We start from the raw sequence: 23,956 nt of genomic DNA on the forward strand, positions 1-23,956 counted from the left end.
TAGCTCATTGGTCATGTAAATTACACATCTAAGAAGCATGCAGTGGATATACACCCATATTGCATAACCTCTAGTCATGTATCTTCTATATTGTTGTAAATTATTATTAGTTTGACAATTAGGGGGTTCAGTCCATTTTGCAAAATTCATGTAAAACCATGTGAGATGAAAATGGACAAACTAAAGGGTGTGCAATATGTAGGCCCACTCATTGGACATTCTGAACCTTGTTTGATGTCACTAGGTCACACGACCTTGGAGCTATTGAAACTTTACATTTGGAAAAATTCATGTAAAATCTTGTGAGATTAAAATTGACAAACTAAAGGGTCTGCAATATAGAAGAGTAGTCAGTGGACATTCTGAACCTTGTTTGAAGTAAGTATGTCACATGACCAAGGAGCTATTGAAATTTAAATGTAAAAAAAGTGTATACTTTGTTCTCGCTCCCTAACTAATTCACCTAGGAATACAAGACACTGCTCACATTTCCACATGTTTATTAGCTTTTGAAAGCAGATTAATGTCTAAATTGTGAAAATAAGACCTGCGCAAAGTTGTGCGAAATTTTTCCAACATCATGACACTTATTTGGAGTCTGTGGCTCAAGTGGTTTGAAAGCTATTGAGGTTTGAAAGCGCGAATATCCATTGAATCGAACTTGAAACTGTCTTTACCTTGGTGCAGAGTGAAACGTCTGGGCCGGACTCAATGTGGGCAGAGTGAAACGTCTGGGCCGGACTCAATGTGGGCTGAGTCAAACTCGTTTAACCCGAACCTCTCAAGGTCACCCAAATTGAGGTAAATGTCGAAGGTATTAACGAAAGCGAATCTTAATCTAACCTACATGGATAAAAATAGAAACCATGGAAGTGAGACTGTCATTATGCATAATGTACTATGTAATATTCATGTTATAACAGTGCGGTGGTATAATTTTATTAGCACCCAATTGCACGTGAGTTAGCTAATTGCTCATGTAACGGATGTGAAACGGCTAGCTTAGTTAGCGTGGGCGCTAAATAGCGTTTCAATCAGTGACGTCACTTGTTCTGAGACCTTGAAGTAGTAGTTCCCCTTGCTCTGCAAGGGCCGCGGCTTTTGTGGAGCGATGGGTAACGATGCTTCGAGGGTGACTGTTGATGTGTGCAGAAGGTCCCTAGTTCGCACCCGGGTATGGGGGCGAGGGGACGGTCTAAAATTATACTGTTACACTCACAATGAGGAAATCTTATTTGGGCAAATTTGCCTACTTGGGCAGTAAGCCTAGGTTTACATGTACAGTTATGTAATCGATTTGCTCGTTGTTTTTTCTGTGTTCAATGTATGCCTTGTTGTATTTGGCTGGCTCTAAATGTGTATCGTTGATGCCATTCCCTTAGTTACACACAGGGAGTCTCCACATAGTATACAAACTCAGCAAAAAAATAAATGTCCTCTCACTGTCAACTGCGTTTATTTTCAGCAAACTTAACGTGTGAATATTTGTAGGAACATAACACCCTCCGATCCAACAGGTCCCAGACATGCTCAATGGGATTGAGATTCGGGCTCTTCACTGGCCATGGCAGAACACTGACATTCCTGTCTTGCAGGAAATCACGCACAGAACGAGCAGTATGGCTGGTGGCATTGTCATGCTGGAGGGTCATGTCAGGATGAGCCTGCAGGAAGGGTACAACATCACTACTCTGGACGGCTCTGACTTAGAATACGTGGACAACTACAAATACTTAGGTGTCTGGTTAGACTGTAAACTCTCCTTCCAGACCCATATCAAACATCTCCAATCCAAATCTAGAATTGGCTTCCTATTTCGCAACAAAGCATCCTTCACTCATGCTGCCAAACATACCCTTGTAAAACTGACCATCCTACCAATCCTCGACTTTGGCGATGTAATTTACAAAATAGCCTCCAATACCCTACTCAACAAACTGGATGCAGTCTATCACAGTGCAATCCGTTTTGTCACCAAAGCCCCATATACTACCCACCATTGCGACCTGTACGCTCTCGTTGGCTGGCCCTCGCTTCAAATCTCTGAAACTGGAAACACTTATCTCCCTCACTAGCTTTAAGCACCAACTGTCAGAGCAGCTCACAGATTACTGCACCTGTACATAGCCCACATATAATTTAGCCCTATCAACTACCTCTTTCCCAACTGTATTTAATTTATTTATTTATTTTGCTCCTTTGCACCCCATTATTTTTATTTCTACTTTGCACATTCTTCCATTGCAAAACTACCATTCCAGTGTTTTACTTGCTATATTGTATTTACCTTGCCACCAAGGCCTTTTTTTGCCTTTACCTCCCTTCTCACCTCATTTGCTCACATTGTATATAGACTTGTTTATACTTTATTATTGACTGTATGTTTGTTTTACTCCATGTGTAACTCTGTGTTGTTGTATCTGTCGAACTGCTTTGCTTTATCTTGGCCAGGTCGCAATTGTAAATGAGAACTTGTTCTCAACTTGCCTACCTGGTTAAATAAAGGTAAAATAAAAATAAATAAAATAAATGAGCGAGGAGGATGTCTTCCCTGTAACGCACAGCGTTGAGATTTCCTGCAATGATGACAAGCTCTGTCCGATGATGCTGTGACACACCGCTCCAGACCATGACGGACCCTCCACCTCCAAATCGATCCCGCTCCAGAGTACAGGCCTAAGTGTAACGCTCATTCCTTGGGCGATAAACGCAAATCCGACCATCACCCCTGGTGAGACAAAACTGTGACACCGTCAATGAAGAGCACTTTTTGCCAGTCCTGTCTGGTCCAGCGACATTGGGTTTGTGCCCAAAGGTGACGTTGTTGTCGGTGATGTCTGGTGAAGACCTGCCTTACAACAGTCCTACAAGCCCTCAGTCCAGCCTCTCTCAGCCTATTGCGGACAGTCTGAGCACTGATGGAGCGATTGTGCGTTCCTGGTGTAACTCAGGCAGTTGTTGTTGCCATCCTGTACCTGTCCCGCAGGTGCGATGTTCGGATGTACCGATCCTGTGCAGGTGTTACACGTGGTCTACCACTGTGAGGACGATCAGCTGTCCGTCCTGTCTCCCTGTAGCTCTGCCTTAGGCGTCTCACAGTACGGACGTTGCAATTATTGCCCTGGCCACATCTGCTGTCCTCATGCCTCCTTGCAGCATTCCTAAGGTAGTTCACGCAGGGACCCTGGGCATCTTTCTTTTGGTGTTTTCTTTTGGTGAGTCAGTAGAAAGGCCTCTTTAGTGTCCTACGTTTTCATAACTGTGACCTTAATTGCCTACCGTCTGTAAGCTGTTAGTGTCTTAATGACCGTTCCACAGGTGCATGTTCATTAATTGTTTATGGTTCATTGAACAAGCATAGGAAACAGTGTATAAACCCTTTACAATGAAGATCTGTGAAGTTATTTGGATTTTTATGAATTCTTTGAAAGACCGGGTCCTGAAAAAGTCATTGTAACTTGTCCACACTGCAAACTGAAGTTAAATAAGAAAAACCTCAAAACACATTTATGAAGAAAGCATACACATTGCTTTGAAATGGTGTCCAAGGAAAGGTTTTTGGCATGTGAGTGCATTGATGTGAGAAATGGTGTGTTTGAAGTCAAATACATTTTCTGGTCCAGAAACACCCATATATTTTGTGAAAAATACTTGGGCTAATTCAGTTCCAACTGTGTTCAAACTGTTATGCATGCTGGAGTATTAAAAGCTGTTGAATTGTACTTTTTCTTTACTTTCACAGAAACATTGCTCGGATCTTGTCCCCTGGACCTTGGACTTTTGGTGTGGATGATCAGGTTAGATATTCCTTTAAATTATTCCACTGAAGTGTACCATTTGATTGTCATTCCTTTATTGAAAATTGTACCTTGTTCACACCACAGGGCCTACCAAAGCAAGGTTTCTCAAACAACTGTGGGGTGTTTGTTTTGATGGTAAGATGCTGGCTATTCAGTATATTATATAAGTCATATTTTCTGTTATAACACATGAAAAGTTATTATTTCTGTGCTTGCAGCTTGCAAAGCACATTATTGTTATTGCTCATACTTTTTCTTGTTTATTATTTTTGGGACCCATTTCCTACAGTTTTTACACTACATAAAACAATTCATACCTCAAACTCCTGCAGAGCTTGATGCTGATGTGTCTTCTACATTCTGAAATATATTCCTGGAAGAGGGGGGGGGGGGGGGGGTGGTATTATGATTTACTATTATTGTTATCATAGCTATCAAACTTAACCTACTCCTTCTTAACTTACAGTACACTCTGTACATTGCAATGGAAGCACAGGTATGTATAAATTATGAGATGCTCATCACTAGTGGATGTTTTTTTGGGATACTCATCTGATTGTGATTTTCTTTTTCAAAGGAAACATGCAGAAAATTAGGCGACGGTGGTGCCTTGTTCTCCTGCAGAACTTTCCCATGCAGTAAGTCTGGAACATAAAAAATAAATAATTTGCATCCTTAAAATCACTTGTTTAGCCAGACTGACTTGAATATATGTTCATATTGAGTGGATGTCATTTACTCACTAAGGTCTGAAGAGGTTGAAAGATTGAAAAACGCGGCAAAAACAAAATGCACTACAGGTAGGTGTCATAGGATGAGTGGTAGTCATAAACCAATGTTTAAAGACTTAACCCCCCTCCAATACATTTCAGGAATATGTAGAAGTTGTCCCCCTCCCCCCCAAGAAAACTCTGCATGTCACATCAGCATCCAGCTCTGCAGGATCAGGTACGTTATATGCTATTAGCTAAAGTAAGGTGCATTCTTGTACACACATCCTTAGAGGTTCTCTTACATTACTTAATGACCACAATCTGTTTTCTTTCTAGACGATACTGAAAACAAAATGCATGGTGAACTGGGTATATAGTCTACTGTGTATAATGCTGAAGGCTTGATGCATGGCAAGATATAATAGTTGTGATGACTTGTTGAGTAGTTCTACATATCACTGAAAACCCAATTAGTAATAGTGGCATTGTGAAAGTGGGGTGTAGTTTGACTTGATCACCCAATGAGGCACTACTCTTAATATTTATTCTTCAAGGAAGCAGATGTTCTTTTCAGGGACACACTAGAGGCAGCAAGGTGGTGCAAACTCAGTTTTAAAGGCACTGTTTTCCCTCCCTAGTGTAATGGGGATGGACGGGGAAGACCGCATTACAACCCTTAAAGAACTACGGTTGTATGAAGAGGAAAACACTCTCCTCAAGGAACCATTCATGTTACAGAGAGAATTTGAGATGTTCTATGTGGAGGCAGTTGACAATAATTATTGTCTTTGCTTCTCTTTTGAGGAGCAGGATTGAAGCCATTTTTGAGCTGTGGTCAAACCTTGTTTTTGTCTGTGGTGTTAATTGTTTCATGTTGTTCAGTAAAGATGTAGAAGTCACCCGCGTCTCTGATCTCTTTACTGGAGCTGGTATAACTTAATGTACAAAGCACATTCAGCTTGTCAGTATATTCCTGTCTTGCAGGAAATCACACACAGAACAAGCAGTAGTCTGTCTCCATTCTCATTTGGAAAGTAAATGGCATTAATCAGGATAGGTAGTAACTGTATATATGCTCAATGAAATATAATAAAATGTATCAACACAATTTTAACAGTACATGACAAGTCTTTTCACAGCAACCCTATCAGTAGATTGTATCAAATATAGCATGAAACAAAGAGTTAACACATCTGCTGGTACCACTTTAATATTTCTTACAATCTTCAAAAATGACAAGTGGGTGGGGTCAAACGTTTGACTGCCCACATTGAGCCTGGCCCTGAATTGCACACTGCAATCGGGTGCGTTTTGGAGGACGCACGGCTCTCGACCTTTGCCTCTCCTGAGTCCGTATGCAATAAGACAAGACTGTAACTACCAATTCGATTCCAATTTTTTAAAGTCTCCTAAATATCCCCATCTACTGAACCTGTGGGTGTTGCTACCACAACTTTCGATGACGAGTAGCCCCACTTTACTCTTGGATTCTTTGTGTGTGTATATATACACATCACGTCTGCTTGATTCAAATAGGTTTCCAAAACCCTCAACTAGGATAGATGACTGCAAAATGATAAGTGCATATCAGTGGATTCAGCATGCCCTAATACATTCTGAATACTGCTGTGATGGTTGAGATTCTTCCCCTAAGTATATAACATGCAAACATTTTATTTGGCATGAGTAAAGTTACAAAAAATATAAAATACAAAGCCAACACAAGAAGCTAAAACAATCACAAAAACATCAACAGTAGCATAATTAACTTTACAGAAAACATTGATACACACTTCAGTATGTACAACATAAAATAAATCTTAAGAATCCCAAATGAAGCAACAAACGTTACCATTCAAACAAATGTAGCACCTACCATGATCCGTCTGAATGATTAAAGTAGTGTAAAATTGTTCCTGAAATTCAACAGCTGATGGAAATACCCTACCCAAATCTTCTATAAAAGTCTCTGAGGTTGAGCCCTTTTAAATTGAAGTCCAAAATCCGAATGAAACACGTCCCTCGAGTTCAGTAATAGTCTGTTAAAGCTGTGTTCATATAGAACAAGACGGTCTGTGATCAAATGGCCTGCATCACTGTGAGCTGGCACACTGCATACTCCATATTCTTCTTAAAGACTTGGTAGGATGGCACCACAGGCAGCACCAGGTGGTTAGAGCTGGGTTGGCTCTTGGGAAAGGCCCCGGCAGGGTCCAGGGGGTTGAGGAAGGATAAGGTGGGGTTGGGGCTGAACCCTATGGCTGGCACCACATCAGCGGATGTGGCATAGATGAGCACGTCCTCTAGCGATGTTGCACATCTGCCAACTGAAACCAGTGAACAGAGACTGGTGAGGATGGGTAATATATGGAGACAGACAGGGACATTCATGTGCTTGTGTTAGTTTTACTGAATATACTTGTAATAGTAGTGTACACTGAATGGCCTTTGAGTGTGTATTTTTAATCATCACATAAATCAAATCAGTCATTGGAGGTCAAAGTACCTTCACACTCCACTAGGTAGTGTCTCCAGAAGGTGACCACAGCACTCTCATTCCCTGTGGTCTCTTCCTGTTCTGAAAACTTAACAGTGAAGAGGGCAGACATGGTCTCAGCAGTCAGCTTGTCAGGAGAGGAACAGAACAGACTAACAAAGGCCCCCGGAAACATCTGGACCTGGTCAAACACACCAAGGGTTTTCAAACCTTCACAGAACCTAAAAACACAAAAAGGTTCAACAAAAATAGTTAAAGGCCCAGTAAAATCCAAATTGTGATCTTCCTGAGTTATATATATATATATATGCAGTAAATTAGTTAATCAACCAATAAGAAAGAGTTTCAAACCTCTGCCAATAACTGCTAGTTTTACGTTTTCTACTCCCCACAAGACCAGTACCAGACAGTTCTAGCAAAACTCTTGCTTGAGAAATTGCTCTTTGCTAAGAAGCTATTTTGGTTTATTTTTTACAATTTTAATTGAAAACAAGTAACACTGAACCCAAACCGGCTGCGAGCGTGCGCCATCGTGCATAAATGTATTTGGTCCCCCTACACCAAGCACAATCACGACACGCAGGTTAAAATATCAAAACAAACTCTGAACCAATGACATTCATTTGGGGACAGGTCGAAAAGCATTAAGCATGTATGGTAATATAGCTAGTTAGCTTGCACTTGCTAGCTAATTTGTCATATTTAGCTAGCTTGCTGTTGCTAGCTAATTTGTCCTGGGATATAAACATTGAGTTGTTATTTTACCTGAAATGCACAAGGTCCTCTACTCCGACAATTAATCCACACTTAAAACGGCCAACCGAATCGTTTCTAGTCATCTTTCCTCCTTCCAGGCTTTTTCATCTTTGAACTTATAGGGTGATTGGTATCTACACTTTTACCACGACAACCAGCAAAACATTTCGTCTTTCAATCACCCACGTGGGTATAACCAATGAGGAGATGGCATGTGGGTACCTGCTTCTATAAACCAATGAGGAGATGGGAGAGGCAGGACTTGCAGCGCGATTTGCGTCAGAAATAGAAAGGAGTTCAATTTTCGCCCTTGGCATCGCAGATGCTCGTTGGCACGTGCGAGCAGTGTGGGTGCAATAACGGAATAACATGGATTTCTAAACTTATTTTGCAACGCTGGAGCACGCGACGTGTCTGGTCTGGTCAGCATGTAAGGTACTTAATTGTCACCCAGAAATGGCTGCATTGGCCCTTTGACATACAGCTAACAAAAACCAGGCTCACAATGTCTTAAACATAGTTAAAGTGCATTCGAACCCCTTGACTTTTTCCTCAATCTACACACAATACCCCATAAAGACAAAGCGAAAACAGGTTCAGAAATGTTAGCCAATGTATTTAAAATGAAAAACAGAAATACCTTATTTACAAAAGTATTCAGACCCTAAGCTATGAGACTCGAAACTGAGCTCAGGTGCATCCTGCTTCCATTGATCATCCTTGAGGTGTCTCTACAACTTGGAGTCCACCTGTGGTAAATTCAATTGATTGGACATGATTTGGAAAGGCACATACCTGTCTATATAAAGGTCCCACAGTTGACAGTGCATGTCAGAGAAAAAACCAAGCCACGAGGTCGAAGGAATAGTCTGTAGAACTCTGAGACAGGATTGTGTCGAGGCACAGATCCGGGGAAGGCTACCAACAACTGTCTGCAGCATTGAAGATTCCCAAGAACACAGTGGCCACCATCACTCTTAAAATGGAAGAAGTTTGGAACCACCAAGACTCTTCCTAGAGTTGACCGCCCGGCCAAACTGAGCAATCAGGGGAGAAGGGCCTTGGTCAGGGAGGTGACCAAGAACCCGATGGTCACTCTGACTGCGTTCCAACGTTCCTCTGTGGAGATAGGAGAACCTTCCAGAAGGACAACCATCTCTGCAGCACTCCATCAATCAGACCTTTATGGTAGAGTGGCCAGACGGAATCCACATGACAGCCAGCTTGGAGTTGGCCAAAAGGCACCCAAAGGACTCTCAGACCATGAGAAACAAGATTCTCTGGTCTGATTAAACCAAGATCAAACTCTTTGGCCTGAATGCCAAGTGTCACGTCTGGAGGAAACCTGGCACCATCCCTACGGTGAACCATGATGGTGGCAGCATCATACTGTGGGGATGTTTTTCAGCGGCAGGGACTGGGAGACTAGTCAGGATCAAGGCAAAGATGAACGGAGCAAAGTACAGAGAGGTCCTTAATGAAAACCTAGTCCAGAGCGCTCAGGACCTCAGACTGGGGCGAAAGTTCCCCTTCCAACAGAACAACAACTAAGCACACAGCCAAGAAAAAGCAGAAGTGGCTTCGAGACAAGTCTCGGAATATCCTTGAGTGGCCCAGCCAGAGCCGACTCGAACCAATCGAACATCTCTGGAGAGACCTGACTGGGGCGAATGATTCACCGACCAACAGGACAATGATCCTAATCACACAGCCAAGACAACGCAGGAGTGGCTTCGGGACAAGTCGAACATCTCTGGAGTAGAGGTCGACCGATTAATTAGGGACGATTTCAAGTTTTCATAACAATCGGAAATCGGTATTTTTGGGTGTCGATTTTTTTCTACCTTTATTTAACTAGGCAAGTCAGTTAAGAACACATTCTTTTTTTCAATGACGGCCTAGGAACGGTGGGTTAACTGCCTCGTTCAGGGGCAGAACGGCAGATTTTCACCTTGTCAGCTCGGGGGATCCAATCTTGCAACCCTACAGTTAACTAGTCCAACGCAATAACGACCTGCCTCTCTCTCGTTGCACTCCACAAGGAGACTGCCTGTTACGCGAATGCAGTAAGCCAAGGTAAGTTGCTAGCTAGCATTAAACTTATCTCATAAAAAACAATCAATCATAATCACTAGTTAACTACACATGGTTGATGATATTACTAGATATTATCTAGCGTGTTCTGCGTTGCATATAATCTGACTGAGCATACAAGCATCTAAGTATCTGACTGAGCGGTGGTAGGCAGAAGCTGGCGCGTAAACATTCATTCAAACAGCACTTTCGTGCGTTTTGCCGCAGCTCTTCGTTGTGCGTCAAGCATTGCGCTGTTTATGACTTCAAGCCTATGACTTCAAGCCAACTCCCGAGATGAGGCTGGTGTAACCGAAGTGAAATGGCTAGCTAGTTAGCGCCGCTAATAGCGTTTCAAACGTCACTCGCTCTGAGCCTTCTAGTAGCTGTTCCCCTTGCTATGCATGGGTAACGCTGCTTCGATGGTGGCTGTTGTCGTTGTGTTGCTGGTTCGAGCCCAGGGAGGAGTGAGGAGAGGGACGGAAGCTATACTGTTAAACTGGCAATACTAAAGTGCCTATAAGAACATCCAATAGTCAAAGGTTAATGAAATACAAATTATATAGAGGGAAATAGTCCTATAATTCCTATAATAACTACAACCTAAAACTTCTTACCTGGGAATATTGAAGACTCATGTTAAAAGGAACCACCAGCTTTCATATGTTCTCATGTTCTGAGCAAGGAACTGAAACGTCAGCTTTCTTACATAGCACATATTGCACTTTTACTTTCTTCTCCAACACTTTGTTTTTGCATTATTTAAACCAAATTGAACATGTTTCATTATTTACTTGAGGCTAAATAGATTTTATTGATGTATTATATTAAGTTAAAATAAGTGTTCATTCAGTATTGTTGTAATTGTCATTATTACAAATAAAAAATTGGCCGATTTAAATCGGTATCGGCTTTTTTGGCCCTCCAATAATCGGTATCGGCATTGAAAAATCATAATCGGTCGACCTCTACTCTGGAGAGACCTGAAAACAGCTGTGCAGCATCACTCCCCATCCAATCTGACAGAGCTTGAGAAGATATGCAGAGAATGGGAGAAACTCCCCAAATACAGGTGTGCCAAGCATGCAGCGTCATACCCAAGACGACTCGAGGCTGTAATCACTGCCAGAGGTCCTTCAACAAAGTACTGAGTAAAGGGTCTGAATACTAATGTAAAAGTGCATTTATTCAAAACCTGTTTTTCCTTTGATATTGTGTGTAGATTGATGAGGGAATTATTATGTTTTAAATCCATTTTAGAATAAGGCTGTAACGTAACAAAATATGGAAAACGTCAAAGGGTCTGATCCTTTCCAAATGTTTATTTATCTGTTATTTTACCAGGTAAGTTGACCGAGAACACATTCTCATTTGCAGCAACGACCTGGGGAATAGTTACCGGGGAGAGGAGGGGGATGAATGAGCCAATTGTAAACTGGGGATTATTAGGTGACCGTGATGGTTTAAGGGTCAAATTGGGAATTTAGCCAGGACACTGGGGTTAACACCCCTACTCTTACAATAAGTGCCATGGGATCTTTAATGACCTCAGAGAGTCAGGACACCCGTTTAACGTCCCATCCAAAAGACAGCACCCTACACAGGGCAATGTCCCCAATCACTGCCCTGGGGCATTGGGATATTTTTTTCGACCAGAGGAAAGAGTGCCTCCTACTGGCCCTCCAACACCACTTCCAGCAGCATCTGGTCTCCCATCCAGGGACTGACCAGGACCAACCCTGCTTAGCTTCAGAAGCAAGCCAGCAGTGGTATGCAGGGTGGTATGCTGCTGTATAGTAGAATTCTAACAGTTTAAAATAGTCTACGTGTATGTACTGAATATACTGTACCAGTCAAAATTTTACACACCTACTCATTCAAGGTTTTTTCTTTATTTTTACTATTTTCTACATTGTAGAATAATAACGAACACATCAAAACTATGAAATTACACAAAAATATTAAACAAATCTAAATATAGTTTATATTTTAGAGTCTTCAAAGTAGCCACCCTTTGCCTTGATGACAGCTCTGCACACTCTTGGCATTCTTTCAACCAGCTTCACATGGAATGCTTTTCCTACAGTCTTGAATGATTTCCCACATATGCTGAGCATTTGTTGGCTGCTTTTCCTTCACTCTGCGGTCCAACTCATCCCAAACCATCTCAATTGGGTTGAGGTCGGGTGATTGGAGGCCAGGTCATCTGATGCAGCACTTCATCACTCTCCTTCTTGGTCAAATAGCCCTTACACAGCCTGGAGGTGTGTTGGGTCACATTTGAAATATTTTAAATGGGTTTGGAAGAACAGGGAAAGAAAAGGGAAAGAAAATACTTAATAGGGCTGACTGACCTATGATCTCTGTTCTGACTTTCTGGTGAGGCCCGATCACCTTCACTAGAAACACTGAAGACATTGGGTGAGATTTACAGTTGAAGTCAGAAGTTTACATACACTTAGGTTGGAGTCATTAAAACTCGTTTTTCAACCACTCCACAAATTTCTTGTTAACAAACTATAGTTTTGGCAAGTCGGTTTGGACTTCTACTTTGTGCATGACACAAGTCATTTTTCCAACAATTGTTTACAGACAGATTATTTCACAATTCCAGTGGGTCAGAAGTTTACATACACTAAGTTGACAGTGCCTTTAAACAACTTGGAAAATTCCAGAAAATTATGTAATGGCTTTAGAAGCCTCAGATAGGCTACTTGACATCATTTGAGTCAACTGGAGGTGTACCAGTGGATGTATTGCAAGGCCAACCTTTAAACTCAATGCTACCAAATACTAATTGAGTGCATGTAAACTTCTGACCCACTGGGAATGTGATGAAAGAAATAAAAGCTGAAATAAATCATTCTCTCTACTATTATTATTATAACATTTCACATTCTTAAAATTAAGTGGTGAACTGACCTAAAACAGGGAATTTTTACTAGAATTAAATGTTGGGAATTGTGAAAAACTGAGTTGAAATGTATTTGGCTAAGTTGGATGTAAACTTCCGACTTCAACTGTAAATGGGCATTGTAAACACTCATAATTACGAAGAAGTTTATAATTAGTGTAATTTGGAACACGAGAAGGAGGGAGAGAACGCTGCCCTGAATGAGGGACACCTCTCTCTAGTCTATTTTACCATTACCTTATGGCAGTGGTTCCCAAACTTTTTATAGTCCCTTACCCCTTCAAACATTCAACCTCCAGCTGCGTACCCTTTCACCAGGGTCAGTGCGCTCACAAATGTTTGCTTTTTTGCCATCATTGTAAACGTGCCACACACACACTCCACGATACATTTATTTAACAAGAATGAGTGTGAGTTTTTGTTACAACCCGGCTCGTGGGAAGTGACAAAGAGCTCTTATAGGACAAGGGCACAAATAATAACAATCAATCATTTTGCTCTTTATTTAACCATCTTATATATAAAACCTTATTTGTTCATTGGAAATTGTGAACTCACCACAGGTTATTAATGAGAAGGGTGTGCTTGAAAGGATGCACATAACTCTGCAATGTTGGGTTGTATTGGAGAGTCTCAGTCTTACATTTTTTTCCCATGCACAGTCTATTGCTGTATTTAGTTTTCATGCTAGTGAGGGCCGAGAATTCACTCTCACATAGGTATGTGGCTGCAAAGGGCATCAGTGTCTTAACAGAGCGATTTGCCAAGGGAGGATACTCTGAGCGCAGCCCAAATTGTTACAGAACCGTTTGTTGCAATTTCAATGAGGCTGTCTTGTTCAGATATTGGTAAGTGGGCTGGAGGCAGGGCATGGAAGGGATAACGAATCCAGTTGTTTGTGTCATCCGTTTCGGGAAAGTACCTGTGTATCTGTGCACCCAGCTCACTCAGGTGCTTCGCTATATCACATTTGACATTGTCCGTAAGCTTGAGTTCATTTGCACACAAAAAAATAATATAATGATGGAAAGACCTGTGTTGTCCTTGTTAATGCAGACAGAGAAGAGCTCCTACTTCTTAAAGCATAGCCTCAATTTTGTCCTGCACATTGAATATAGTTGCAGAGTCCCTGTAATCCTAGATTCAGATCATTCAGGCGAGACAAAACATCACCCAGATAGGCCAGTCGTGTAGAAACTCGTCATCATGCAAGCAGTCAGACAACTGAAAATTATAGTCAGTAAAGAAAACTTTAAGCTCATCTCTCAATTAAAAAAAAACATGTCAATACTTTGCCCCTTGATAACCAGCGCACTTCTTTATATTGTAAAAGCGTTACATGGTCGCTGCCCATATCATTGCATAGTGCAGAAAATACACAAGAATTCAGGGGCCTTGCTTGAACAAAGTTAACCATTTTCACTGTAGCGTCCAAAACGTATTTCAAGCTGTCAGGCATTCCCTTGGCAACAAGAGCCTCTCGTGGATGCTGCAGTGTACCCAAGTGGCGTCGGGAGCAACTGCTTGCACGCGCGTTACTACTCCACTATGCCTCCCTGTCATGGCTTTTGCGCCATCAGTACAGATACCAACACATCTTGACCACCAAAGTACATTTGATGTCACAAAGCTGTCTAGTACTTGAAAAATATTATCTCCTGTTGTTCTGGTTTCCAGTGGTTTGCAGAAGAGGATGTCTTCCTTAATTGACCCCCCACAAACATAACGGACATATACCAGGAGCTGTGCCAGGCCCGCCACATCTGTTGACTCATCCAGCTGCTACGCATAGAATTCACTGGCTTGTATGCGAAGCAGTGATTGTTTCAAAACATCTCCCGCCATGTCGCTGATGCAATGAGAAACAGTGTTGTTTGAGGAAGACATTGTCTGTATAGTTTTTTGGCCTTTTCCCCCAGCATTGTCCCAGCCATATCCACAGCAGCAGGAAGAATTAAGTCCTCCACAATAGTATGGGCCTTGCCTGTCCTAGCCACTTGGTAGCTCACCATATAAGACGCTTCTAGCCCCTTCTTATTAATGGTATCTGTTGCTTTTATAAATCTTACTAATCGAAAGTCATTTTAATTCTCGCTCAAAAAACTCCCGTGGCTGATTTTCCAAATTGGCACGTTTTGTTTCTAAATGTCTGCGCAAGAGTGAAGGTTTCATCGAGTTGTGAGATTGTTATATGTGCAAAAGTACATATAACATTCTGTGGCTGAGGAAAGGCACTACTCCCAATATAAGTGAACCCCAAATCAATGTAGTTCTCATGATATTTGCGCCTCTTCGATGGTCCAACGTCCCTATCTGTTGTTCGGTGCTTTCCCAGGTAAGGGGGCAGTAGCTCTTCGGCTGCATCAGATTCACAACTGTCAGTGTCCATGCTAGCTAGAATAACAACAAATGTAGAATTTTTCACAGGAGTGATGGTTGCTGATAATGGGCATCTGTATGCCGATGTAGATATTCCATTTTAAAAAATAAGCTGTTTCGAGCTACAATAGTCATTTACAACATTAACAATGTCTACCCTGTATTTATGATCAATTTGATGTTAGTTTAATAGATAAAAAATGTGCTTTTCTTTCAAAAACAAGGACATTTCTAAGTGACCCCAAACTTTTGAATGGTAGTGTACGTAAATGCCAACAAAATAACTTTTTGGTCAGTGTGGTGTGTGTGTGTGTGTGTAACCTTTATTTAACTAGGCAAGTCAGTTAAGAACAAATTCTTATTTACAATGACGGCCTACCCCGGCCAACGCTGGGACAATTGTGCGCCGCCCTATGGGACTCCCAATTACGGTCGGATGTGATACAGCCTGGATTCAAACCAGGGACTGTAGTGACGCCTCTTGCCCTGAGATGCAGTGCCTTAGACCGCTGCGTCCATGTGTGTGTGTTAACTATTTAACTGTACTATAATGATTAAAAGGCCGCAATTCTTTTTTATATCGGTATCGTTTTTTTGCCAAGGAAAATATTGGATATCGGTATCAGCCAGAAATGTTATATCGGTGCATCACTAGGTGAAACGGTCAAAAAGGTACTCGTAAAAACATTGACATTACGAACCTTTGGAAGGGTAACTGCAGTCTTGTGATTAGGTGGAAGCTCACAATATCTTCAACAAGTGTGTCTTTGTCAGAAAGGCTGTCAACTGGTCTCATGCACCCAGCCACTTCCAGGTATTCTGAAGCTGACTGCATTGCCTCTCTCAATTCCTCCAAGGATCTAGATTCCTGAATCTGAAGAAAAAGAGTTGGCAAATGAGTTAAAGCCTTTTCAGTGTTTCCCCTAGGATTTCTTTCTTTCTGTGAGAATGACTGTGAGGTCACTTCTGTTGACATTTTTAAAGGACATTCTAAGAAAAATGTATAATATGGCCTGTAAACCAACTGATGCAGCATAGCTGCTTTAAATAAATATGCTGAAGCATGGCGTTGCCCATCTGCATTTACCTCATTGAAAACGCCCAAGACTCAATGCATCAAACGCTACAAATATACATTGTAACTTGTCACGCCAGGGTTTTTTCTGGAACAAAACGGGGCTTAGGTGGTGGGCATGATGGGGGTGTGGTAGTGGCTGTGGCCAATGGCATGGTATCCGACTGAACATTTTATAGGCCGTCCGCAAAACAAAATGTTGCTGTTTTAAAGACAATTTCCTGCAATTCTACACATTTTGCCACAGGGCGGAGAGAAGACTATGGTTTTAAAGCTAGTTTCCTGCCTATGGCATATGTTGCGTTCTTATGCAATCTGAGTGACTCAAACATTATAACAAGATCAATGTCAAACCATGATATTTGGGGAATTTTGTATTCTGCCTGACTGTCTAGTTTTTAATTTGTCGATTATTAGTTCTCAAAGATTATCTTATTTATTAGGTTCATTATGTTTTCATACTTCATATTTGGTTTTAGTCGTTTAAGTTTACACTGAAAATGTTTCATATTTTTTGAGTGGCAATAATTTAGCAATGAATAGGTAGCCATAGGGTGGTCCAGCGGTCATATTCTGCAACAGCGGTATCTTTCCTCCATCTGTCCTATCCAATTAACTATTTTGGGGGGAGAAGTGCGACTGCCCCACATTTAAAAATAATCTATCTAGAATCTATTCAGCATCTAAGAGAAAAAATAGACATGGTAAAAGATGTACCTTCTTGACTTTGTCTGTGAATCCAGTGTTGCCCATGTCCTCCACAGTGAGAGGAGTATCCCTGGGGAAGTTGAACAGCTGCTGGTATAGAGCCCTGGAGAAGAAGCCCAGAGGAGGTCCCCCGTGGATCAGACTCAGGGACAGTAGACACCCTACGTCAAAGTAGACATCCTCCCTCAGAGCTAGGAAAAACATGACATAGAAATGAGACAATACATAGAAGCTGAGAACCTATAGAAACCACATCCCCCGTGCTTGATAACAATGTAACTCCAAAATGTATTGCTGAGAGATTAACCACATTTTCAGTATTTTTTTTGTTTTTAAACAACTAATTGACCAACGTCGGTTCAATATTTTTTTCTCTCTTTTTTTTTGTTGGTGCGAGATCAATGCGCATATGGTACAGTTTCTCTAGAGATAAATCAGATCTGGCCTGAACTGGGCAATGTAGTAGGGAGTTGTAGTTTCCAACAGGCCAATATTCTACATAGTTTAGCGCATAAAACGTGGTAATTAAAAAAACAATGACCATAATCCATTGCGCATCTACTTGTCCGGTCTGTGTTTCTTTTACGCCTGCTACAGAAGAGATGGAAAAATGCACGATCGATATTACAGTAAAACAGACAGATCTTAGTACAGATATTACAGTAACAGACAGATCCTAGCACAGCTTTTACAGTAACACAGACAGAAATAGATTGTGAGGGGATATAGAGAGCAGCTGTTGGTTCGAGAGGTGTCTCCATCTAAAAAATACAAAATCTAAGTGATTGATAGTTGGTATTCAGCAGTCATAAAAGTATGCTTTATTTACTTTGAAGAATTACAAAATAGTGATTTTGTCAAACAGCATAGGCAGCTTTATAGAGATAAGATGACTTGGAATGAAATAATAAAGTCATCAAATACAACAAATGTAAAATACACAGCTGAAATCATTTCTGAAAGTAAAGTGAACCAATGGTCATTAAGTGGCGTGTAGTAATGGGCAGTCACTATCATCATGGGACTTTTATTAATTGTTATATTCTGTGTTGATACAGCATTCAATCCCAATAATCGAAACCAATATCTGTGATTATTTTTTATAACCGAACACAAAAAGCATTCATCGCTCAGCACGACCAAAACATAACTAGGAATGTGAGTTTATGACACCAGACTCAGCAAGGGATGGTGAGTTTATGATAGAGAGCTGGAGCGTGTTGTGTACAGGGGGGCGGGGGGGAGTTATTGACCCACCTTGTGCGTCGAGAGTCAGGTTCTTGGCACCATCGGGACCTTCAAAGATGGTGTTTTGCAGCTGCTGCACCAGGAGGCTGAGGAAGTGTCGGGTGTTGCCAGAGCTGGGAATGTGCTTGCTGCTTGTAAATCTCACCGCCAGGGCATGGGACGGCTTGAAGTCGCTCCTCTTCACTAGCTCCATGGCAGCCTCCAGGACCTTGTTCCCACTCACCACCACTGGCATGGACGGGTGGTGCTGTGATATCTGACTGGCAAGCTCCTGTAGGATCTCTTTAGCAGAGCTTCCCGACAACGATGGCCTACCCATCATTAAAAACAATCTGTTTATCTCCAATATGGCTGATGTGTTCTTAGCACAGCATGTAATGAAAAACTAAACAATTGCTCTGGAAAACATCTGGACTTGGTCTATGTTGCCAATAATAATAATTATTATTATTTGTACGTATTTTGTTTTTATTGATAGATACCGTGAATATGTAGTTATTGAGATATGGAGAGAGGGACATAGAATGGAAAATGGCGCAGTCGGGATTTGAACCCATGCCTCCAGGGACAATGTGTGGTCCAGGGCCGACAGCACTATCAATAGACCAGCCCCTGATGACCAATAGACCAGCCCCCCAATGCTAGACAATAACGTACAGTACCTTTTACAGACTATGGGTGATTGACGAGGGGTCAGGATAAGACTCCTTTTAGAAGACCTGCTTCTTCTCTGCCCAGCGGGCTGTGGAGAGTCAGTGTGTCTGGGTAGTGAAGCTAAACAAGGAAGAAGACTGATTATAACAGATGTAGAGACTTCATACACACACATAATAAAAATCAGTTCTTCATTCCTATCATAACTGGTCTGGTCATAACTTCACTGTCCAGTTAGACCAAAACAAATACAGTACGGCAAATAGAGCACCTGTTGCATCCACAGCTGCTGCACAGTCCTCACAAGCCCAGTCAGTCTCAGAAGTGTTGAGGGAAGCACACTTTCGGTGTGTACCTCTTGAGCCACAGAGCATGCAACGCAATATTTGAAACCATCTGAAAACCAAAAAGGCGTACGAGACAAATCAAATCAAATGTATTTGTCACATACACATGGTTAGCAGATGTTAATGCGAGTGTAGCGAAATGCTTGTGCCTCTAGTTCCGACAATGCAGTAATAACCAACAAGTAATCTAGCTAACAATTCCAAAACTACTACCTTATACACACAAGTGTAAAGGGATAAAGAATATGTACATAAAGATATTTGAATGAGTGATGGTACAGAACGGCATAGGCAAGATGCAGTAGATGGTATCGAGTACAGTATATACATATGAGATGAGTAATGTAGGGTATGTAAACAACAAAATGGCATAGTTTAAAGTGGCTAGCGATACATGTATTACATAAAGATGCAGTAGATGATATAGAGTACAGTATATTCATATACATATGAGATGAGTAATGTAGGGTATGTAAACATTATATTAAGTAGCATTGTTTAAAGTGGCTAGTGATATAGAGCCTTATGGTTGTGGGCGGAGCAGTTGCCGTACCAGGCGGTGATACAGCCCAACGGAATGCTCTCGATTGTGCATCTGTAGAAGTTTCTGAGTGCTTTTGGTGACAAGCCGAATTTCTTCAGCCTCCTGAGGTTGAAGAGGCGCTGCTGCGCCTTCTTTACGACGCTATTTGTGTGGGTGGACCAATTCAGTTTGTCCGTGATGTGTACGCTGAGGAACTTAAAACTTACTACCCTCTCCACTACTGTCCCATCGATGTGGATAGGGGGGTGCTCCCTCTGCTGTTTCCTGAAGTCCTCGATCATCTCCTTTGTTTTGTTGACGTTGAGTGTGAGGTTATTTTCCTGACACCACACTCCAAGGGCCCTCACCTCCTCCCTGTAGGCCGTCTTGTCGTTGTTGGTAATCAAGCCTACCACTGTTGTGTCATCCGCAAACTTCATGATTGAGTTGGAGGCGTGCATGGTCACGCAGTCGTGGGTGAACAGGGAGTACAGGAGAGGGCTCAGAACGCACCCTTGTGGGGCCCCAGTGTTGAGGATCAGCGGGGTGGAGATGTTGTTACCTACCCTCACCATCTGGGGGGCGGCCCGTCAGGAAGTCCAGTACCCAGTTGCACAGGGCGGGGTCGAGACCCAGGGTCTCGAGCTTGATGATGAGTTTGGAGGGTACTATGGTGTTAAATGCTGAGCTGTAGTCGATGAACAGCATTCTCACATTGGTATTCCTCTTGTCCAGATGGGTTAGGGCAGTGTGCAGTGTGGTTGAGATTGCATCGTCTGTGGACCTATTTGGGCGGTAAGCAAATTGGAGTGGGTCTAGGGTGTCAGGTAGGGTGGAGGTGATATGGTCCTTGACTAGTCTCTCAAAGCACTTCATGATGACGGAAGTGAGTGCTACGGGGCGGTAGTCGTTTAGCTCAGTTACCTTAGCTTTCTTGGGAACAGGGAAAATGGTGGCGCTCTTGAAGCATGTGGGAACTGGGATAAGGATTGATTGAATATGTCCGTAAACAGACCAGCCAGCTGGTCTGCGCATGCTCTGAGGACGCGGCTGGGGACGCCGTCTGGGCCTGCAGCCTTGCGAGGGTTAACACGTTTAAATGTTTTACTCACGTCGGCTGCAGTGAAGGAGAGTCCGCAGGTTTCGGTTGCGGGCCGTGTCAGTGGCACTGTATTGTCCTCAAAGCGGGCAAAAAAGTTATTTAGTCTGCCTGGGAGCAAGACATCCTGGTCCGTGACGGGCTGGTTTTTGTAATCCGTGATTGACTGTAGACCTTGCCACATACCTCTTGTGTCTGAGCCGTTGAATTGTGACTCTACTTTGTCACTATACTGACGCTTAGCTTGATTGATTGCCTTGCGGAGGGAATAGCTACACTGTTTGTATTCGGTCATGTTTCCGGTCACCTTTCCCTGGTTAAAAGCAGTGGTTCGCGCTTTCAGTTTCACGCGAATGCTGCCATCAATCCACGGTTTCTGGTTTGGGAATGTTTTAATCGTTGCTATGGGAACGACATCGTCGACGCACTTTCTAATGAACTCGCTCACCGAATCATCGTATTCGTCAATGTTGTTGTTGGAAGCAATGCGGAACATATTCCAGTCCACGTGACCGAAGCAGTCTTGAAGCGTGGAATCGCGTTCATTAGTCTCAAATTTATTTGAGTAATAAACACATTTTTGCCAGTCAACCATTTCAGCCATACCCACACTACAGTAGAGCTTACCCAGTGCGTGAAGAGTTTGTCCGACCACTGTGGGAGAGACATTTGTTGGCATCACAGTGTTGGTACACCTGCAGTAACTCTCCATAGGCATTTTCTTCCAGCTCCCAGGCTGCATCTCTATGGCACACAGATACAGAATACTTTAGCTAAAACTCATAATGCCACAACACTAATACAATAGAAATTAGACTTCTGCTCTGCTTTCAACACCCCCCCCCCAACACATCACACATTCTGTAGACCCTGGAAAAGGCACAGTGATGAATAATGTTCTAGAAGGTGACTAATACCTCTCTGGTATGTGGATTCCCATCCGGAGCATCTCCTGCTGGAACATGTCCTTGTTGTTGCACAGAGTGCATCTGAAGAAGAACATGGCAGCACTGTGAGCCTGGTTCTGGTGGAATAGATAGAAAATAGATAAGAGACTGCATGCAGTCACAATTAACAGTTTTATGAAGCATTCATAAACCCTCTGTATAGGTGCTTCACAAACCATTTATATGCCAATGTAAGGCTAGATAGAGGTTGGAATAAGGGTTATGCCACACTATGTAAAGCCCTGTTACAACACCTTCTATATAGTATGAAGTTGCTTATAAATAATGTGTTCACACATTCACTCAAGAGGGTCACTGCTAGTTTGGATGTCAGTACCTGCACACAGTCTCTGTGAAACCAGCTGCAATGGCAGGCAGGACACTTGAGGACGGAGTAGGAGAGAACGGCCTCTATGGGATCCAGACACACTGAGCAAGACAGGGGCTCACTGACACAGGACGAGACTGGCAGCGACTGGGTGGGACTGTGATCCTTGCAGTAGGAGCTGGGGAAAAACAAGCAGAGGTGCACCAAAGCATTAAACAACGTTTATGTGAGATAAGAGTGCGGATTTCATTCTGATGAAGACCAATAAGATTTAACCATTATTTTTGAATAAAGGATATATTTCTAATCTCAAAAACAAGAATTGAGCAGAATTCTTCCCTTGTTACTATGTTTGCCATGGCTGCTGTGGATTATGTTTAGAATCTCTAGACACAAAACACACTGGTAAAATATAATCATGGTCACTTACGGAAATGGGTCTGTGAATTGAAAGATGAATTGGTGTTGTTTGCCACATGGAAAATGGACCATTTTCCGGCAGCTTTTGATGTAGCACCCAACTGAGGCACCGTTCTTCTTGCAGACTGCACACTTCTAAAACACAAGGTACACAGAAAGCAAAAATGTACATTGACGACACAATAACGTTTTTGAACAAGAATCCAAGCAACCAGAAACTATTTAAGGCTAAATCAAAAATATGTACAGAACGTTTCTCGTGATAAAAATGCTACTTGGGCTTGGAGTGGACAAACACTTTAGGATTAGGCTAACCCTGATACAAACGTACACCATACTAAACAACTTGTACAGACTTCACTACTTTCAGTGGTCTCTCAGCAGGGGTGCGCAGCAGTTCTGCTCGGTGAGTGATCAAGCTCCTGACCTCTCTACCTGGTGTCAAGCCACTCTGTAAAACTCTATTCTACTGAAACAGCTCAGAGACCATGCGGGCCATGGCAAGCACAGATTTAAATAGAACACATGTTTGTGTGTGTTTTGTACCGTATCTCTATGGCAGCAAGCGTCAAAGTGCCTGCTCAGCTGAAGAGGGTGAATGGTACCTAGCCTATAAAGAAACAGTAAAGTAGGCTATATAAATACTCAACATGAATGAACACACTGACTTACTAGTCTGTAGGATCTGCTGACCTCCTGTTTAATATCATCCACCAAGAAGCCAGAGATGCCTTCGTTTTCCTCGCCACGCTGATACACTCCACTTGACATCAGCTGGAATATTTTTTTAAATCAGACACCGAAAACATTCTGTACATTTAAGCTTCCTTTAGTAAACAACTGAACAATAAAACAAATAGATTGCTACTGTTTGAATAATGATATTCTACACTGAGAAAATATTTTGGTTCAAGCTAGGCCATAATCAATTACTTTAACAATGAGTAATTCTAACATACACACACAAACACACTCCCTCTCTCTTACCAGGCAAAAGTAGTGCACAGTGAGTTCATGTGACTTAAGTGTGATCTTCTCGCCATATTTGTCCGGACAATTTTCATTGAGTTTACAAAGTGCACAACCTTAAAATAGAGAGAAGTACCATAACTTTCTGCTAGGGTGGTTTGATCATGTGCGAGTGTTCGTTCACCATTGTCATCAAAATGTTATACTACAACAACATAATGGCCTTCATACTGATCACTCACAGTCTATTGAGTATTCCTGCTCAGATCTTCGAATCCTCCTCTTCATTTTCAATAGTCAGACCGAAACGTAATTCTTCACGTGGAAATTGCCTGCAAAATGAATGTCATAGCTGTATTAGAGAACTTTCAAGATACTAGACTGTCAAATACACACTGGGGCCGAGCTCTCTGCCATTCAGGTCCTCTATACCAGGCGGTGTCAGAGGAAGGCCATACAAATGGTCAAAGACTGTTGGTTCCAGTCACCAAGTCTGGAACCAACAG

The 23,956-nt window shown here is 42.2% G+C and overlaps 1 protein-coding gene and 1 long non-coding RNA gene across 5 annotated transcripts in view; one reads left to right on the forward strand and one right to left on the reverse strand.

Moving 5' to 3' along the window:
• Positions 1-202: 202 nt before the first annotated feature.
• Positions 203-5,412, forward strand: LOC149975194 (uncharacterized). 3 transcript variants are annotated; one of them, XR_016488932.1, is made up of 8 exons: positions 203-801; positions 3,743-3,797; positions 3,885-3,935; positions 4,267-4,296; positions 4,378-4,438; positions 4,548-4,600; positions 4,673-4,748; positions 5,152-5,412. It is a non-coding gene; the product is annotated as an uncharacterized LOC149975194 (long non-coding RNA). The 3 variants fall into 3 exon arrangements; XR_016488933.1 differs by having other exon boundaries at positions 560-801; positions 5,068-5,412; XR_016488931.1 differs by having other exon boundaries at positions 560-801; positions 4,673-5,412.
• Positions 5,413-5,707: 295 nt separating this feature from the next.
• Positions 5,708-23,956, reverse strand: part of g2e3 (G2/M-phase specific E3 ubiquitin protein ligase) — a 22,015-nt gene continuing 3,766 nt past the window's right edge. Inside the window, exons 2-15 of one of the 2 annotated variants that reach the window (XM_021573996.3) lie at positions 23,693-23,782; positions 23,469-23,566; positions 23,154-23,255; positions 22,492-22,616; positions 22,071-22,239; positions 21,704-21,810; positions 21,414-21,530; positions 19,089-19,213; positions 18,826-18,937; positions 18,173-18,474; positions 16,925-17,106; positions 15,834-16,006; positions 7,020-7,098; positions 5,708-6,840 (exon numbers count right to left, since the gene is read on the reverse strand). In XM_021573996.3, coding sequence (XP_021429671.3) covers positions 7,032-7,098; positions 15,834-16,006; positions 16,925-17,106; positions 18,173-18,474; positions 18,826-18,937; positions 19,089-19,213; positions 21,414-21,530; positions 21,704-21,810; positions 22,071-22,239; positions 22,492-22,616; positions 23,154-23,255; positions 23,469-23,566; positions 23,693-23,738 — 1,725 coding nt within the window. In that variant the 5' untranslated portion in view covers positions 23,739-23,782 and the 3' untranslated portion in view covers positions 5,708-6,840; positions 7,020-7,031. Of the gene's footprint in view, positions 6,841-7,019; positions 7,232-15,833; positions 16,007-16,924; positions 17,107-18,172; positions 18,475-18,825; positions 18,938-19,088; positions 19,214-21,413; positions 21,531-21,703; positions 21,811-22,070; positions 22,240-22,491; positions 22,617-23,153; positions 23,256-23,468; positions 23,567-23,692; positions 23,783-23,956 lie in introns of both variants that reach the window. The other variant, XM_021573994.3, reaches the window with a different exon arrangement.

This window comes from Oncorhynchus mykiss, chromosome 19, assembly GCF_057628025.1.
Source record: "Oncorhynchus mykiss isolate SJ-2025 chromosome 19, ASM5762802v1, whole genome shotgun sequence".
NCBI lineage: Eukaryota > Metazoa > Chordata > Actinopteri > Salmoniformes > Salmonidae > Oncorhynchus > Oncorhynchus mykiss.